General features: G+C 46.8%; 1 protein-coding gene across 3 annotated transcripts in view; it reads right to left on the bottom strand.

Moving 5' to 3' along the window:
* Positions 1-17702, bottom strand: part of SCAF8 (SR-related CTD associated factor 8) — a 1826711-nt gene that overhangs the window by 1543415 nt on the left and 265594 nt on the right. For all 3 annotated transcript variants that reach the window (XR_013596231.1, XR_013596230.1, XM_078649179.1), the window contains exon 6: positions 9121-9216. Coding sequence is in view for 1 of the 3 variants with exons in the window: in XM_078649179.1 (XP_078505305.1) it covers positions 9121-9216 (96 nt within the window). In the remaining 2 variants the exon portion in view is untranslated. The remainder of the gene's footprint in view (positions 1-9120; positions 9217-17702) is intronic.

Raw genomic sequence — 17702 nt, 5'->3', positions numbered from 1 at the left:
AGAGAGTATGAGAGAGTGTGAGAAGAGTGTGAGTGTGTGTGTGAGAGAGAATGTGTGAGACTGTGAGAGAGTGAGTGTAAGGGAGAGTGTAAGAGAGAGTGTGAGTGTGTATGTGTGTTAAGGAACAGGGTCTCTAAGGCTGGCACAATATGTGCTGAAACCCTTAGAGGCCTTCCCTGGTCACAGTGCCCTTGGTACCTATAGTACCTTTAACAAAGGATTTACATGTGGCCAGAAAGTTGCCAATTGGGTTTGCAGTGCTACAGTTTTAGGGAAAGAACATAGGCTCTGGGTACCTGGTTAGCAGGTACCCAGGGTACACTTAATCAAAGAGCATTAACATTGGGCAAGGGATGGGGGGAACTAATGCAACAAGCATTGGAAATGCAATAGGTCTCGCAATAGAATAGTTAGACATTTTTCTTTTTGCAAATGAAAGAGTGGTGTTGCGTGGATGAGTGGCGTTGCGTGGATGAGTGGTGTTGCGTGTGTGAGTGGCGTTGCGTGTGTGAGTGGCGTTGCGTGTGTGAGTGGCGTTGCGTGTGTGAGTGGCGTTGCGTGTGTGAGTGGCGTTGCGTGTGTGAGTGGCGTTGCGTGTGTGAGTGGCGTTGCGTGTGTGAGTGGCGTTGCGTGTGTGAGTGGCGTTGCGTGTGTGAGTGGCGTTGCGTGTGTGAGTGGCGTTGCGTGTGTGAGTGGCGTTGCGTGTGTGAGTGGCGTTGCGTGTGTGAGTGGCGTTGCGTGTGTGAGTGGCGTTGCGTGTGTGAGTGGCGTTGCGTGTGTGAGTGGCGTTGCGTGTGTGAGTGGCGTTGCGTGTGTGAGTGGCGTTGCGTGTGTGAGTGGCGTTGCGTGTGTGAGTGGCGTTGCGTGTGTGAGTGGCGTTGTGTGTGAGTGGGGTTGGAATGCAATAAGTATCGCATTAGAAAAGTTGTAGTTATTGGTCTTGTAAATGACATAATTTATTTATTTTTGCGATGTTAAAATTGCTATATTGATGGCTTTGTCATTTACAATGCCAATAGTTATAACGTTTGCAAATGTGACACCTATAGCATTTTGAATGCAACATGTTTAGTATTTACGTGACTTATATGGCAGCTCTGGTCGTTATGCTACATCTCTAGATAGTTTTATCTTCTGCTGCTGCCTGTGCTGTACCTGCTCCGTGTGTGAGGGAAGCTTGCACTGCTGCTGTCGGTGCTGTACCTGTTCCATGTGTAAGGGAAGCTTGCACTGCTGTTGCCTGTGCTGTACCTGCTCCGTGTTTGAGGGAAGCTTGCATTGCTGTTGCCTGTGCTGTACCTGCTCCGTGTGTGAGGGAAGCTTGCACTGTTGCTGCCTGTGCTGTACCTGCTCTGTGTGTGAGGGAAGCTTGCACTGTTGCTGCCTGTGCTGTACCTGCTCTGTGTGTGAGGGAAGCTTGCACTGTTGCTGCCTCTGCTGTACCTGCTCCGTGTTTGAGGGAAGCTTGCATTGCTGTTGCCTGTGCTGTACCTGCTCCGTGTGTGATGGAAGCTTGCACTGTTGCTGCCTGTGCTGTACCTGCTCTGTGTGTGAGGGAAGCTTGGAGTGTTGCTGCCTGTGCCTCACCAAGATTTGTGTAAGTAAATGGAGATGGAGGGAGAGAGTTGGAAGAGAGAGTGAAAGAGGCAGAAACGTTGAGAGGAAAAGAAAGAGCGAAGGAATCTGTAAGCTGAGAGATGTGGCATAACAGAAGGATTGGTAGTGCGGGCACTGCTGCTTGGGGTATCTGCGAGATTTGTGTAAGTAAATGGAGAGGGGGGAGAGAGTTGGAAGAGAGAGTGAAAGAGGCAGAAACGTGGAGAGTAAAAGAAAGAGCGAAGGAATCTGTAAGCTGAGAGATGTGGCATAACAGAAGGATTGGTAGTGCGGGCACTGCTGCTTGGGGTATCTGCGAGATTTGTGTAAGTAAATGGAGAGGGGGGAGAGAGTTGGACGAGAGAGTGAAAGAGGCAGAAACGTGGAGAGTAAATGAAAGTGCGAAGGAATCTGTAAGCTGAGAGATGTGGCATAACAGAAGGATTGGTAGTGCGGGCACTGCTGCTTGGGGTATCTGCGAGATTTGTGTAAGTAAATGGAGAGGGGGGAGAGAGTTGTAAGAGAGTGAAAGAGGCAGAATCGTTGAGAGGAAAAGAAAGTGCGAATCTGTAAGCTGAGAGATGTGGCATAACAGAAGGATTGGTAGTGCGGGCACTGCTGCTTGGGGTATCTGCGAGATTTGTGTAAGTAAATGGAGAGGGGGGAGAGAGTTGGAAGAGAGAGTGAAAGAGGCAGAAACGTGGAGAGTAAAAGAAAGAGCGAAGGAATATGTAAGCTGAGAGATGTGGCATAACAGAAGGATTGGTAGTGCGGGCACTGCTGCTTGGGGTATCTGCGAGATTTGTGAAAGTAAATGGAGAGGGGGGAGAGAGTTGGAAGAGAGAGTGAAAGAGGCAGAAACGTGGAGAGTAAAAGAAAGAGTGAAGGAATCTAAGCTGAGAGATGTGGCATAACAGAAGGATTGGTAGTGCGGGCACTGCTGCTTGGGGTATCTGCGAGATTTGTGTAAGTAAATGGAGAAGGGGGAGAGAGTTGGAAGAGAGAGTGAAAGAGGCAGAAACTTGGAGAGTAAAAGAAAGAGCGAAGGGATCTGTAAGCTGAGAGATGTGGCATAACAGAAGGATTGGTAGTGCGGGCACTGCTGCTTGGGGTATCTGCGAGATTTGTGTAAGTAAATGGAGAGGGGGAGAGAGTTGGAAGAGAGAGTGAAAGAGGCAGAAACGTGGAGAGTAAAAGAAAGAGCGAAGGAATATGTAAGCTGAGAGATGTGGCATAACAGAAGGATTGGTAGTGCGGGCACTGCTGCTTAGGGTTTCTGCGAGATTTGTGTAAGTAAATGGAGAGGGGGGAGAGAGTTGGAAGAGAGAGTGAAAGAGGCAGAAACGTGGAGAGTAAAAGAAAGAGCGAAGGAATATGTAAGCTGAGAGATGTGGCATAACAGAAGGATTGGTAGTGCGGGCACTGCTGCTTGGGGTATCTGCGAGATTTGTGTAAGTAAATGGAGAGGGGGGAGAGAGTTGGAAGAGAGAGTGAAAGAGGCAGAAACGTGGAGAGTAAAAGAAAGAGCGAAGGAATCTGTAAGCTGAGATGTGGCATAACAGAAGGATTGGTAGTGCGGGCACTGCTGCTTGGGGTATCTGCGAGATTTGTGTAAGTAAATGGAGAGGAGGGAGAGAGTTGGAAGAGAGTGAAAGAGGCAGAAACGTGGAGAGTAAAAGAAAGAGCGAAGGAATCTGTAAGCTGAGAGATGTGGCATAACAGAAGGATTGGTAGTGCGGGCACTGCTGCTTGGGGTATCTGCGAGATTTGTGTAAGTAAATGGAGAGGGGGGAGAGAGTTGTAAGAGAGAGTGAAAGAGGCAGAAACGTTGAGAGGAAAAGAAAGTGCGAATCTGTAAGCTGGGAGATGTGGCATAACAGAAGGATTGGTAGTGCGGGCACTGCTGCTTGGGGTATCTGCGAGATTTGTGTAAGTAAATGGAGAGGGGGGAGAGAGTTGGAAGAGAGAATGAAAGAGGCAGAAACGTGGAGAGTAAAAGAAAGAGCGAAGGAATCTGTAAGCTGAGAGATGTGGCATAACAGAAGGATTGGTAGTGCGGGCACTGCTGCTTGGGGTATCTGCGAGATTTGTGTAAGTAAATGGAGAGGGGGGAGAGAGTTGTAAGAGAGAGTGAAAGAGGCAGAATCGTTGAGAGGAAAAGAAAGTGCGAATCTGTAAGCTGAGAGATGTGGCATAACAGAAGGATTGGTAGTGCGGGCACTGCTGCTTGGGGTATCTGCGAGATTTGTGTAAGTAAATGGAGAGGGGGAGAGAGTTGGAAGAGAGAGTGAAAGAGGCAGAAACGTGGAGAGTAAAAGAAAGAGCGAAGGAATATGTAAGCTGAGAGATGTGGCATAACAGAAGGATTGGTAGTGCGGGCACTGCTGCTTGGGGTATCTGCGAGATTTGTGTAAGTAAATGGAGAGGGGGAGAGAGTTGGAAGAGAGAGTGAAAGAGGCAGAAACGTGGAGAGTAAAAGAAAGAGCGAAGGAATCTGTAAGCTGAGAGATGTGGCATAACAGAAGGATTGGTAGTGCGGGCACTGCTGCTTGGGGTATCTGCGAGATTTGTGTAAGTAAATGGAGGGGGGGAGAGAGTTGGAAGAGAGAGTGAAAGAGGCAGAAACGTGGAGAGTAAAAGAAAGAGCGAAGGAATATGTAAGCTGAGAGATGTGGCATAACAGAAGGATTGGTAGTGCGGGCACTGCTGCTTAGGGTTTCTGCGAGATTTGTGTAAGTAAATGGAGAGGGGGGAGAGAGTTGGAAGAGAGAGTGAAAGAGGCAGAAACGTGGAGGGTAAAAGAAAGAGCGAAGGAATATGTAAGCTGAGAGATGTGGCATAACAGAAGGATTGGTAGTGCGGGCACTGCTGCTTGGGGTATCTGCGAGATTTGTGTAAGTAAATGGAGAGGGGGGAGAGAGTTGGAAGAGAGAGTGAAAGAGGCAGAAACGTGGAGAGTAAAAGAAAGAGCGAAGGAATCTGTAAGCTGAGATGTGGCATAACAGAAGGATTGGTAGTGCGGGCACTGCTGCTTGGGGTATCTGCGAGATTTGTGTAAGTAAATGGAGAGGAGGGAGAGAGTTGGAAGAGAGAGTGAAAGAGGCAGAAACGTGGAGAGTAAAAGAAAGAAAGAGCGAAGGAATCTGTAAGCTGAGAGATGTGGCATAACAGAAGGATTGGTAGTGCGGGCACTGCTGCTTGGGATATCTGCGAGATTTGTGTAAGTAAATGGAGAGGGGGGAGAGAGTTGTAAGAGAGAGTGAAAGAGGCAGAAACGTTGAGAGGAAAAGAAAGTGCGAATCTGTAAGCTGGGAGATGTGGCATAACAGAAGGATTGGTAGTGCGGGCACTGCTGCTTGGGGTATCTGCGAGATTTGTGTAAGTAAATGGAGAGGGGGGAGAGAGTTGGAAGAGAGAGTGAAAGAGGCAGAAACGTGGAGAGTAAAAGAAAGAGCGAAGGAATATGTAAGCTGAGAGATGTGGCATAACAGAAGGATTGGTAGTGCGGGCACTGCTGCTTGGGGTATCTGCGAGATTTGTGTAAGTAAATGGAGAGGGGGGAGAGAGTTGGAAGAGAGAGTGAAAGAGGCAGAAACGTGGAGAGTAAATGAAAGTGCGAAGGAATCTGTAAGCAGAGAGATGTGGCATAACAGAAGGATTGGTAGTGCGGGCACTGCTGCTTGGGGTATCTGCGAGATTTGTGTAAGTAAATGGAGAGGGGGGAGAGAGTTGGAAGAGAGAGTGAAAGAGGCAGAAACGTGGAGAGTAAAAGAAAGAGCGAAGGAATATGTAAGCTGAGAGATGTGGCATAACAGAAGGATTGGTAGTGCGGGCACTGCTGTTTAGGGTTTCTGCGAGATTTGTGTAAGTAAATGGAGAGGGGGGAGAGAGTTGGAAGAGAGAGTGAAAGAGGCAGAAACGTGGAGAGTAAAAGAAAGAGCGAAGGCATATGTAAGCTGAGAGATGTGGCATAACAGAAGGATTGGTAGTGCGGGCACTGCTGCTTGGGGTATCTGCGAGATTTGTGTAAGTAAATGGAGAGGGGGAGAGAGTTGGAAGAGAGAGTGAAAGAGGCAGAAACGTGGAGAGTAAAAGAAAGAGCGAAGGAATATGTAAGCTGAGAGATGTGGCATAACAGAAGGATTGGTAGTGCGGGCACTGCTGCTTGGGGTATCTGCGAGATTTGTGTAAGTAAATGGAGAGGGGGAGAGAGTTGGAAGAGAGAGTGAAAGAGGCAGAAACGTGGAGAGTAAAAGAAAGAGCGAAGGAATATGTAAGCTGAGAGATGTGGCATAACAGAAGGATTGGTAGTGCGGGCACTGCTGCTTGGGGTATCTGCGAGATTTGTGTAAGTAAATGGAGAGGGGGCGAGAGTTGGAAGAGAGAGTGAAAGAGGCAGAAACGTGGAGAGTAAATGAAAGTGCGAAGGAATCTGTAAGCTGAGAGATGTGGCATAACAGAAGGATTGGTAGTGCGGGCACTGCTGCTTGGGGTATCTGCGAGATTTGTGTAAGTAAATGGAGAGGGGGGAGAGAGTTGTAAGAGAGAGTGAAAGAGGCAGAATCGTTGAGAGGAAAAGAAAGTGCGAATCTGTAAGCTGAGAGATGTGGCATAACAGAAGGATTGGTAGTGCGGGCACTGCTGCTTGGGGTATCTGCGAGATTTGTGTAAGTAAATGGAGAGGGGGGAGAGAGTTGGAAGAGAGAGTGAAAGAGGCAGAAACGTGGAGAGTAAAAGAAAGAGCGAAGGAATATGTAAGCTGAGAGATGTGGCATAACAGAAGGATTGGTAGTGCGGGCACTGCTGCTTGGGGTATCTGCGAGATTTGTGTAAGTAAATGGAGGGGGGAAGAGAGTTGGAAGAGAGAGTGAAAGAGGCAGAAACGTGGAGAGTAAAAGAGCGAAGGAATCTGTAAGCTGAGAGATGTGGCATAACCGAAGGATTGGTAGTGCGGGCACTGCTGCTTGGGGTATCTGCGAGATTTGTGTAAGTAAATGGAGAGGGGGAGAGAGTTGGAAGAGAGAGTGAAAGAGGCAGAAACGTGGAGAGTAAAAGAAAGAGCGAAGGAATATGTAAGCTGAGAGATGTGGCATAACAGAAGGATTGGTAGTGCGGGCACTGCTGTTTAGGGTTTCTGCGAGATTTGTGTAAGTAAATGGAGAGGGGGGAGAGAGTTGGAAGAGAGAGTGAAAGAGGCAGAAACGTGGAGAGTAAAAGAAAGAGCGAAGGAATATGTAAGCTGAGAGATGTGGCATAACAGAAGGATTGGTAGTGCGGGCACTGCTGCTTGGGGTATCTGCGAGATTTGTGTAAGTAAATGGAGAGGGGGGAGAGAGTTGGAAGAGAGAGTGAAAGAGGCAGAAACGTGGAGAGAAAAAGAAAGAGCGAAGGAATCTGTAAGCTGAGAGATGTGGCATAACAGAAGGATTGGTAGTGCGGGCACTGCTGCTTGGGGTATCTGCGAGATTTGTGTAAGTAAATGGAGAGGGGGGAGAGAGTTGGAAGAGAGAGTGAAAGAGGCAGAAACGTGGAGAGGAAAAGAAAGTGCGAATCTGTAAGCTGAGAGATGTGGCATAACAGAAGGATTGGTAGTGCGGGCACCGCTGCTTGGGGTACGACAAACAGGAGATGGTGACTAAAGTTTCAACCATGAGGTTGGAAGGCAGTGAAGTGAAATGTGAGGAGGCACTCCGATTACCTCTTCAAATTGTAAAACAGACGGAGGGCATTGCTGTGGGGAGGGGGTGTAGGAGAAATGCACACGGCGGGCAGGGGAGGGGGCGGAGCGGGGAGAGCGGCATGTGGGTGTGAAGAAGCCAGGGCCTTTGAAGTGAAGCTAAGCTTCACTTCAAAAGGTGTCGGAGGAATGCGGCTGAGGGAACAGACGGCGATTGCGGCTGAGGGAACTGATGTGCACGCGCTTTTAAGCTCAATGCACATGCGCATTGAGCTTAAAAGTCACGGGCACTGCAAGGAATCGCCACGATTCCTTGCTTGCTAGTTAAAGGTTGTTTAAGCCGCAATAGGCTCGAAAGCTCGATGCTCATGCGCATCGACAGGCGAGACCTAAAAAGGGGCACTTTCCTACAACCAGCTTCCAAGAACCCCGGGAGAAAGCAAGCCCTTCGCAAATTGCCAGCAATCTCCCCTGGAGTAGAGGAGCTACTCCCCTGCACTCCGCAGGCACAGAAAATGCAAAGTCCGGACTACCGAATTGCAGCTTCCCTGTCAGCCCAATGTAGTAATCTCCCAGGAAGAGGACCCTGTACTCCTGAAGGTCAGAGTTGTGCCCCTGCCAAGTGAAAGCACACCAGGTCTAACCAGAGTCGCACAGGACCAATACCTGGGGTACCGGACACTTTGCAGCAAACCGAGCCCGTGAAAGTCCAACCCGGATTGTCATTGCACAGAGACCGAGCAGCCATCGAGGGTCATCAGCATCGCAGAGAACACTTCCAGAGTGGCCCAACTGTCCTGATCTTTCACCTTCAACCAGCGAAGACCGCCAACCGCAAGGCCCTAGGACACAGAGCCCAACCAAACTTTCTACTCTGCACCTGAGCGTCCCAGCCTGGGTACTAAAGAACCAGCTGTGCCCCCCCTTGTTTCCAGGATTCTTGAGACACGAGTCCCCCAGTTGGAAGCTCCCAGACTAGTCCCCAAGTACCCCTGCAGTCTGTTTCTCAGTGATCCCCCTTCTTTTCACTGGCGTGGCGCACAGAGCTACCAACCCAACCAGCACAGGACGCCCTAGGGCAGGTAACAAGTAACTGCTGGTGATACTTAGGACCTTGGCCCCCTATGACCCCTAAGTCCCGAAGGAGAACACCCCCCCACCCCCTCAGAAACTGATTGCAAATTACTGCATGCAACGTAAGCATTTTTTCCCCATAGGAAAGCACTGCTGCGTAAAGACGCATTGAAGTGAACTATTTTACATACGGGTAAAAATTCATATTTGAAAAAAGTACTAAATAGGTAACAAATTTCTTAGTATAAAAACTTACATAAAAATAAGACTTATTTTTAAAATTGGTCCTAGATTTATTCTCGACTGTGTGTCTCATTTAATGCCTCCGAGTACAACAAATGCTTAACACTACCCTCTGATAAGCCTAACTGCTCGCCCACATTACCACAAAAGAGAATTTGGGTTATCATTTTTGTCTCTGTAAACCAATTGGGGCTTGCCTGGACTCTTTACACAGTGTATCTCGTTCTGGTCCACTATATAAAGAGCCAGCTTCCTACATACCTGAATCATCTAAACTGTCTGGTTCCGCACAAAATGTTTCAATGTAAAGAGAAATACTACTTAAAACATATTGCATTTACTATTTAATGTTTCCTATTTAAAAATGCTGCAAAAGAAGACAAAGGGAAAATAGTTGATAAATGATTTGTCATGCTGGCTAATTAGCAGCTTTATTTTTTCTTATGTCTATAGTAGAAATGCCCATGCATTGTGCACAAGCTGTTGACAGCCAACAAGTGTAAACTTAATGCAGGAGGACTGTGACTTACCCATGATAACGTGTGGAGTCAGGGGAGAGCCAGGGCTTGTTCCCTGGAATTCCTGACTCCGAACCCAATGCTTAACAACCTGAGCAGACCGCCTTCCTGCAAGCAAGAAAACAGGGAACAATGTTTAATAAAAACAGGAGAGAGACTCAAATACAATAATTCAGGCAGAACTTAAACCTTGTTTCACTCTATTTCAAGTAGATTTATATATTTTATTTGAATGTAATGAGAAAGATTACAAAATGTTTAAGAAATGCAATCCCAACACTTGCAACTTATCAAACTTTGGGGAACCAGGACAGATCAGCCTTAATCTTGTATCAGAGGCTTCAATGCACTAAGCGGATATGAAGATCCTCTTCCTGTTTGCAGGGACATAATATAAAGACCCTAGATCTATATGAACAACAGAAGTGAAATCGTGGTCATCAAAATAACTGAAAACCAATTTCAAACCTTTCAGACATTGAAATGGAAATGTACACAGCTTTCTGCGAGTGGGCAGAATCTTTTACAACTAAATTTAGACTCCGCATTCATTGAAAGAGTGGCCTACAAATCTCGTAAGTCATATGCAGACAGGTCAGTCAGGACTTGTTTCTACTTTATATTCTTCTATCTGTAGCAATCAATTCACAAAGAAAAAGAAAGTTTAACAAGCATTGGAAATGCAATAGGTCTCGCACCATTAGAGTTAGTGCTTTTAGAATTGTTTATGGGGTTTTTTTGTAAATGTTTAGCATTTTTGTTTCCTGTAGCCAATGCTAAAGAATTACAAATAAAAAAAGCCATAAACATTTCTTAAAGCTCTAACTGAAATGGTCTGAGACCTATTGCACTGTGTGAGGGTGAGGGGTTGAGGATGAGTGAGGGTGAGGGTGAGAGTGGGTGAGTGAGGGTGAGGGGTTGAGGGTGAGTGAGGGTGAGGGGTTGAGGGTGAGTGAGAGTGAGGGTGAGTGAGGGTGAGTGAGGGTGAGTGAGGGTGAGTGAGGGTGAGGGGTTGAGGGTGAGTGAGGGTGAGGGGTTGAGGGTGAGTGAGAGTGAGGGTGAGTGAGGGTGAGGGGTTGAGGTTGAGGGTGAGGTGTTGAGGGTGAGTGAGGGTGAGGGTGAGTGAGGGTGAGGGTGTGTGAGGTGTTGAGGGTGAGTGAGGGTGAGGGTGAGTTAGGGTGAGGGGTTGAGGGTGAGTGAGAGTAGTTGAGGCTGAGTGAGGGTGAGTGAGGGGTTGAGGGTGAAGGTTTGAGGGTGAGGGTGAGCACACAAGCTTAGGAGTATGTCTTAGCACAACTTGCCCTCACCAATCACCTTTCACTTCTCAGGGCCTATGGACTTTCAAGGCTACAGATAGCATCTGCCATGTGCCTTAGAGGAACATTTATGTTTTAAAAATGTATTTGACAAATAATTATCGATCCATAGTTCAGCGCCGGCGAGATTATGCATTTTTGATATTTTTTGTTGCTGCACAGGCACTCGTGAGCATCATCTTTACCAGACTATACTATGGGTGGGCCGAGAGTTAGGCAGTCCAGGATCTGGGTGTTGCCATTTTAGAATGGCCCCTTACTTGCCAACTGATGGAGAATTGTTGGGTGGTCTCACTACTACTCGCTGATCTTGTAATTCATGCTCTAATACAAATGAACACTAAATAGCTTTTTATTCACCATCTCAGCAAGAGGCCAACAATTGAATAAGCAGAGTGTGAACCCTTCAGTGAACAGCACCAGTGTAAGTTGTGGATGACTTGAGGATTGTCGCTCATATTTTAACAGATTCGTAACTATTTCACATACATCTTTTTAGTACGAAAGATTCGCTGTTTTTTATTTTCTCATCTCTGATGCATTTTACTTGTTTCTTTTCATTCCTGCATAAACCATAGAGCCAACTCGGCACAAACGTGTTATAATGTGGTCAGAGGGAGGGGCACTAGATGACGAGATGTGGACTACCGCCACATTATGCAAGCTTGCCAGAGCCTCTGTGCCTTGTGGTAAACTACAGCTGTTCTTGAAGTGCTCAGAGCTGCTTCTTCATTCAACGTAAGCCATCGCTTCACTCCAATGAGAGCATCTGAGCATCCTGAAATTGACGTCCTTTGCATAATAAAAGTGTTTACATACCTCAAGCTTCTTTCTCTAGGATTCTTTCTGTAGGATTTCCTTGTTTCCTGCTCAATGGTTTCTTCAATGAAATGTTCTTAATTGCTTGTTTCTTTGCTGATTTTTTGGAGAGCAGAACTAGAGCACAGCTTGTAGCTACTCCTTTCAGTCTTTCGTCATATTTCAGTTACTGGTGCGTGTACTGCATCATTGAGGCACACGGCCCTGGTGCTGGGTGTGCAGGGTCGATTTTTACATTGACACAAACATGGGAAATAAGTGGTGCAAATTGAAATTATACTGTTTTCGTGCATGCTATTTAAAAAACAAAAATACGCTATTCCCTCAAAGTTATTACCAGCAAAATAACGAGAGTGTAGTTTGCACAAAGCTCTAAAATAGCACTGGAAACAAAGACAACAAGTGAAAGCAAGTTGCGGTAAAGCGGGTTTGGGCTTTCATTTAATGTTATTCCCGAAATGTGCTCCAGGCAACACGTTAATCTCTTTGTACGTCGTGTTTGTGCTGCATATTTGGAGGCTTGACAATAACATGCTAGTTGGGGCTGAGCAACACCAAAATGGTTAAAGGGACTGTAAGAAGGGACGGTGCAAGGAAAACAAACTGCGAGGGGCGGAAAGAAGGAGACAATGTAAAAAAAATTCAAATGAAAAGAAGCGAGACGGGTCAATTACATGTTCCCTCCAAGCGCAATGCCGCTGCCAGCAGCGGCAGAGCAAGAAAGTCAGCACAAACAAACGGTGCGAAGAGGTGGCTCAACATATAACGATGCCGACTTTGGAGAAGGAGAACAGGGTTCGAGCCTCAGCGTGGGCGGCATCATTAATTATAAATTAAATAAACTGAGATCTCCTGCATATTAAATATAAATAAATAAACAGCGTGCGTGGGGTGAGGGCAGGAAGCTGCCAGCTATTTAAAAAACAAAAATACGCTATTCCCTCAAAGTTATTACCAGCAAAATAACGAGAGTGTAGTTTGCACAAAGCTCTAAAATAGCACTGGAAACAAAGACAACAAGTGAAAGCAAGTTGCGGTAAAGCGGGTTTGGGCTTTCATTTAATGTTATTCCCGAAATGTGCTCCAGGCAACACGTTAATCTCTTTGTACGTCGTGTTTGTGCTGCATATTTGGAGGCTTGACAATAACATGCTAGTTGGGGCTGAGCAACACCAAAATGGTTAAAGGGACTGTAAGAAGGGACGGTGCAAGGAAAACAAACTGCGAGGGGCGGAAGGAAGGAGACAATGTAAAAAAAATTCAAGAGAAAAGAAGCGAGACGGGTCAATTACATGTTCCCTCCAAGCGCAATGCCGCTGCCAGCAGCGGCAGAGCAAGAAAGTCAGCACAAACAAACGGTGCGAAGAGGTGGCTCAACATATAACGATGCCGACTTTGGAGAAGGAGAACAGGGTTCGAGCCTCAGCGTGGGCGGCATCATTAATTATAAATTAAATAAACTGAGATCTCCTGCATATTAAATATAAATAAATAAACAGCGTGCGTGGGGTGAGGGCAGGAAGCTGCCAGATATGGAAATACCAGCATCAAAGAAAACAAGACGGAGGGAAGAGAGGGGAGGGGGGAGGAGAAATGCGACACGGCGGGAAGGGGCAGGCAGGATGACTCAGGGGAGGGGGCGGAGCGGGGCAGAGCGGCATGTGGGTGTGAAGAAGCCGGGCCTTTGAAGTGAAGCTAAGCTTCACTTCAAAGGTGTCGGAGGAATGCGGGCGGCTGTGCACGCGCTTTTAAGCTCAATGCACATGCGCATTGAGCTTAAAAGTCACGGGCACTGCAAGGAATCGCCACGATTCCTTGCAAGTTAGATAAAGAGTAGATGAGCCCCTATAGTCTCGCTTGCTCGATGCGCATGCGCATCGACAGGCGAGACCTAAAAAGCAGTGATCTTGTTAGTCCTATTTCACACACACTACTATCTCAACCAATTACTGTGCCAACAAATGATGAATCTCAAAAAAACCTTTCAGTGCTGTTGATACAAAGATTTAACAAGCATTTGCAATGCAATAGGTCTCGCATTTGCAAGAGTTTGAGCAATTGGCTTTGTAAATTACAATGCCTTTTATTTATGTTTTTTGATAATCCGCAAGCGGTGTGTAGAGACACACTTTGTACTTATAGTCGTTGCTTACGAGAAGCAAGGCTGGCAGTAACTGCGCCTCTTAACTGCCAGTCTTGCTTCTCGTAAGCAAGGACTATAAGAACAAAGCGTGTGTTTATGCACCGCTTGAAGGTTTACAAAAACGTAAATTAAAGGCATTTTCATTTACAATAGCTCAAACTCTTGCAGATGTGAGACCTATTGCATTGCAAATGTTTGTTATTCCAACACCCAGTTTCTGAGGGCTCCCTCCTCTGTCCAGGCAGAACCGGACCCTGGACCCTACGTTACTGTAGAATTCGCCTGAGACAATCAATCCTGTAAATCTTCCCTTCTCATAGGGCTGGGTTGGAGAGCCGATCTGCGGAGCCCCTGCATGGCTCACTTCGAGTCCCTGCAAGGGTCACTTCCTAATAGTACCACCCTCCCAAACAACCCCGGTGCATGCTTTTATAGTTCCTACATGACTTCCTCCCCTACTCAAGCGCTCGCATTCACCTCACCTCTATATCCCGTGGAGGGCCCGCGGCCCCTGACGCTCTGTACGTTGCTAGAGGCATGCAGGCGAAAGGCGGGCGCGCGTGCGCCGCAAAGAACTAGCCGAAGTAATCAGGGAGGAGGAGGCGGCCTACCCCGAAAAACGAAGGTACATTCTCTATTTTTATCAAAGAAGATTCTGGGGTGAGATGGAAATAAATGTGTGGAGGGCGTTGACTCAACGGTGGCCACATTCCTTTAGTTATAAATGAGAGGATGTTTTAAAAACAATACAGTCCAAACCCGTCCAAGAATTGTACATTGAGGGGTAGGCGGTATGACAGCCGCCCGTCAGCCATAATCTATCAGGCAAGGGTTTATATCCCAGGACCTCTCTTTCATAGAGTTTGAGAAGGTGGGATTACTGAACATCTGCCCAAAATTAGTGGGCTGGGGCATACAAAGAGCTACGACTACGGGGACTCCAAGCGATAGGGTGAGTGATATGTACAGAACTCCCACACCGGAAATGGTTAACTGATTTCAGAGCTGCCAAGTTAGGGAGGTGCAAAGAGCACTGTCGCACACTTGTCAAAATGAAAGCACCGCCAGTGTGAACAAGCTGTCGCCGTGAGAGTGAAAGCGCGGGGCAGGATTTGTGAGTACGCTGGCACAACTCCTGTCCTCTGCACGCGTGCACATCTCCTATCCAGCGCTTTCATGCTCACGGCGACAGCTTGTGTCCTTTATTTGCCGTTGTGGGTGCAACATTTTTTCTTCACTCAAGAAAGCTTAACCTCCACGACGCAAGGGCTGTCTGTAAATGAACATGAGATTATTACAAAAAATATTGAGGCTGGGGATCTACAACTAATCTCCTCCCTCACTCCCTGATCCTTGTGGGGTAGAGGTGAAGGGAGTGAGGGAGGAGATTGGTTGTAGATCCCCAGCCTCAATATTTTTTGTAATAATCTCATGTTCATTTACAGATAGCCCTTGCGTCGTGGAGGTTAAGCTTTCTTGAGTGAAGAACAAATGTCCCACTCACAACAGCAAATAAGGGACACTCCTTCTCTTATTGTAACAGAAAATAGTTGTGAATACCAAGGAGCAAAAAAATACATGGCTTTCCCTCCTACATGAACCAAACGTGGCACTTTCCCAAGCCAGAAAAGGTTGTTGCAAAAGAACCACTGCCCAGGTACGATACAGATTAACAGAATATACCAGAAAGACTAAAGTTCAAAGGCCATCACCTAGGAATCCTTCATTATCACAGCACAACCCAGTCAGCCTGGCACTTTTCTGTGAGGCAGAAACGCCATGCACAGTGTTCCTACATAAGTTAAAACACAAAAAAATCGCCCTGCTTGCAAATAAAAAAAAACCAGAACAGACAGGGACTATAGAATATATAATAAATGTATAACTAACCAATACACAAATGAATGTAGTTGCCTGCCATCTACCATAACAAACTATTAAGATACCTTGTAGTACCACATTGAGTCTTGAGTTGAACTGCTCACTATATGACCTCATACATCTGAACATAAGACATGCTGAATTTTAAATCTAAACCGCTTTGTAGATCTAGAAGAAAGCATGGCTCTCACCAAGTTATAAGTAGGACAACTTTCAGTAGGAAAACACACTAACAGGTATTTTCTCTCCGTTATCTTTAATTTCTACACTACGAACATTAATAAATGCTCAATTTCATATTCTTTCATTTGTATTAACAATACAAAGGGGATCCGGATGCCTGTTGGGGCTATGCTTGTGATGTATAAAAGCCCTCAATAAAATAAAATAACAATGATATCTGATGGTTGAGTTGCAGTATAGGAAGTCAGATATCTTGTATGATGGTGTTAACATGTAAGATCTCGGATGGTTGCATGAAAAAACAGACACCCCTGATGATGCTTGTATCGAGTCACGTGGCCATCCAGTAACTAACCCTATGCGAGTTTCTAGACTTAAAAAAATTTCCAATATTCGACTTTCTGCTAGAGTCAAACAAAAATACATCATTTTACCTCAAGAAGGCCAACTAGGCTATGACCAAACACCTCCAAGAGTCAAAGCAGTAATTGGCCAGCAAAAAGCTACCACCAAAAGAGTAACATGATGGTCCTAGACTGTCTATGACGCTACCTGCTGCCAGCTTGATCATATCACTACGCTTGGCCCTCAACACTGATCATGCCTAGGCAATATCAGAAGAAGCTGTCTTTTTATATGAAGGTTGTTTATGGTCCAATCAGATTGTAGGCAGTATCCCATTCATGATAGTTGCACTAGGAACACCAGTACTGAAACGCTGTAACTGGATAACCAAACTACTCCTTGGAAAACTTGACTCTATAGCAGAAAAAGTTCAGTAGACCAGGCCTACTCTAGGAAATGCTAGGTGTTATATACTCAAATATAAAGTAATAGAAACATACAGAAATAGGTTTGTATGTCAGCATAATAAACCCTCACTGATGCCAGTGCTGGATTTATTAAAAATTGCACTCATAGGGCATCTTAGAGATGCCCCCTGTAAAACGTACAACTCACTAGTGTGCAGCGGACTGGTCTGCACCAGCCTGCCACACACAGACATGTTTCTGACTCCCTGCTTGGGGTGGAGGTGCTTCTCAACCACTCCCAAGCAGGAATAGCATTCAGGGTAGTAAAAAGGCTTCCTCCCCTTTGTTCTGCTGACCAGGCAATCCAGCTAGTGGAGGTGCCCCCCCTCCCCCCGGCCATGCACCACTTTTGGAAGCAAGGCTGGCAGGATTAGTTAGGAAAGGTGTGTCTCCTGTCTGCCAGAACCACCCCATAGGTGCCCTAGACCTAGGTGACCTCCTCCTTAGAAAATCCTCCATCTTGAATGGAAGGACTCTATTCAATCAGGTTAGGGGATGCCCATCTCCAAAATGAGGAGACATACAAAGGGTGTAGTCACCCTAAAGGCAAGTAATCCATTGGCTACCATCTGCCAGTACCTGTAACACACCTGATTCAGTATTTAGGGGCACCCCCGAACCTTAAGCCTAATATTCTTGAAATCTACGAAGGACAAAGAAGAAACCATGCAGCAAACCCTGACTTGGCCCGAGTCCCATCGGCCTGTCTCTAGCTTTAAAGCCCTGTTAAGACGACGACGCCTGTCCTGTGGACAGTGACTTCCAGAACCCCAAGGAAGACTACTCTTCAACAAAGACCAGATCTCCTGAGGACAGCGGTCCTATTCAGAAGAGTCCAAGTACAAGGACTTCAGATCCAGCTGGATCAGTGACTCCAGCCCACTCTGCTCCAGATGCCCACAGCCCAAGTCTGAGTGGCTCACCTGTCCAGTGAAGTCTCCCCAGCAATCCTGACCTCGACACCATCAGTGGCCAACCTCGCCTGGACCCCATAACGACGCCTGCAGCCTCATCACGAAGGATCCCGCTGACCGCAACTGATTCCAGTAAAGAAAATCTGACACCCAGAGGCAGCCTTCACACCGACCTTGGGGAGCCCTGCTGATGGGGCTCAGCCGTCCACCGACACCTCTACTTAGATGCCCAGCTGTTGGTCACCTTCGTCCAGTCTCCTGGTCTGAGTCTGCAGCCTCGTTGTGCAACTGAGATTTCCCCTTTACTTGCACTGGGCGCCCAATGCGGATTTGCACCCTGCACTTGGCCGCCTCGGAGCCACTGATGGTGTTTGGTTGGTGCCGTCTTGTGCCACTGTGCTTGCTTTAACCCTTGCAGCCAGGGCCCTGAAACCACAGGTACTTAGCTGTAAGAAAGTGACTTTGTATATACTGGACCAAAGTGTAGAGTGTGTAGAGAGACCACAGTCCCCAGAGGTTTGACAGA

This window comes from Lissotriton helveticus, chromosome 6, assembly GCF_964261635.1.
Source record: "Lissotriton helveticus chromosome 6, aLisHel1.1, whole genome shotgun sequence".
In the NCBI taxonomy this organism is placed as follows: domain Eukaryota; kingdom Metazoa; phylum Chordata; class Amphibia; order Caudata; family Salamandridae; genus Lissotriton; species Lissotriton helveticus.
The sequence above is the reverse complement of the archived record's forward strand: the minus strand, read 5'-3'. Positions and strand labels throughout refer to the sequence as shown.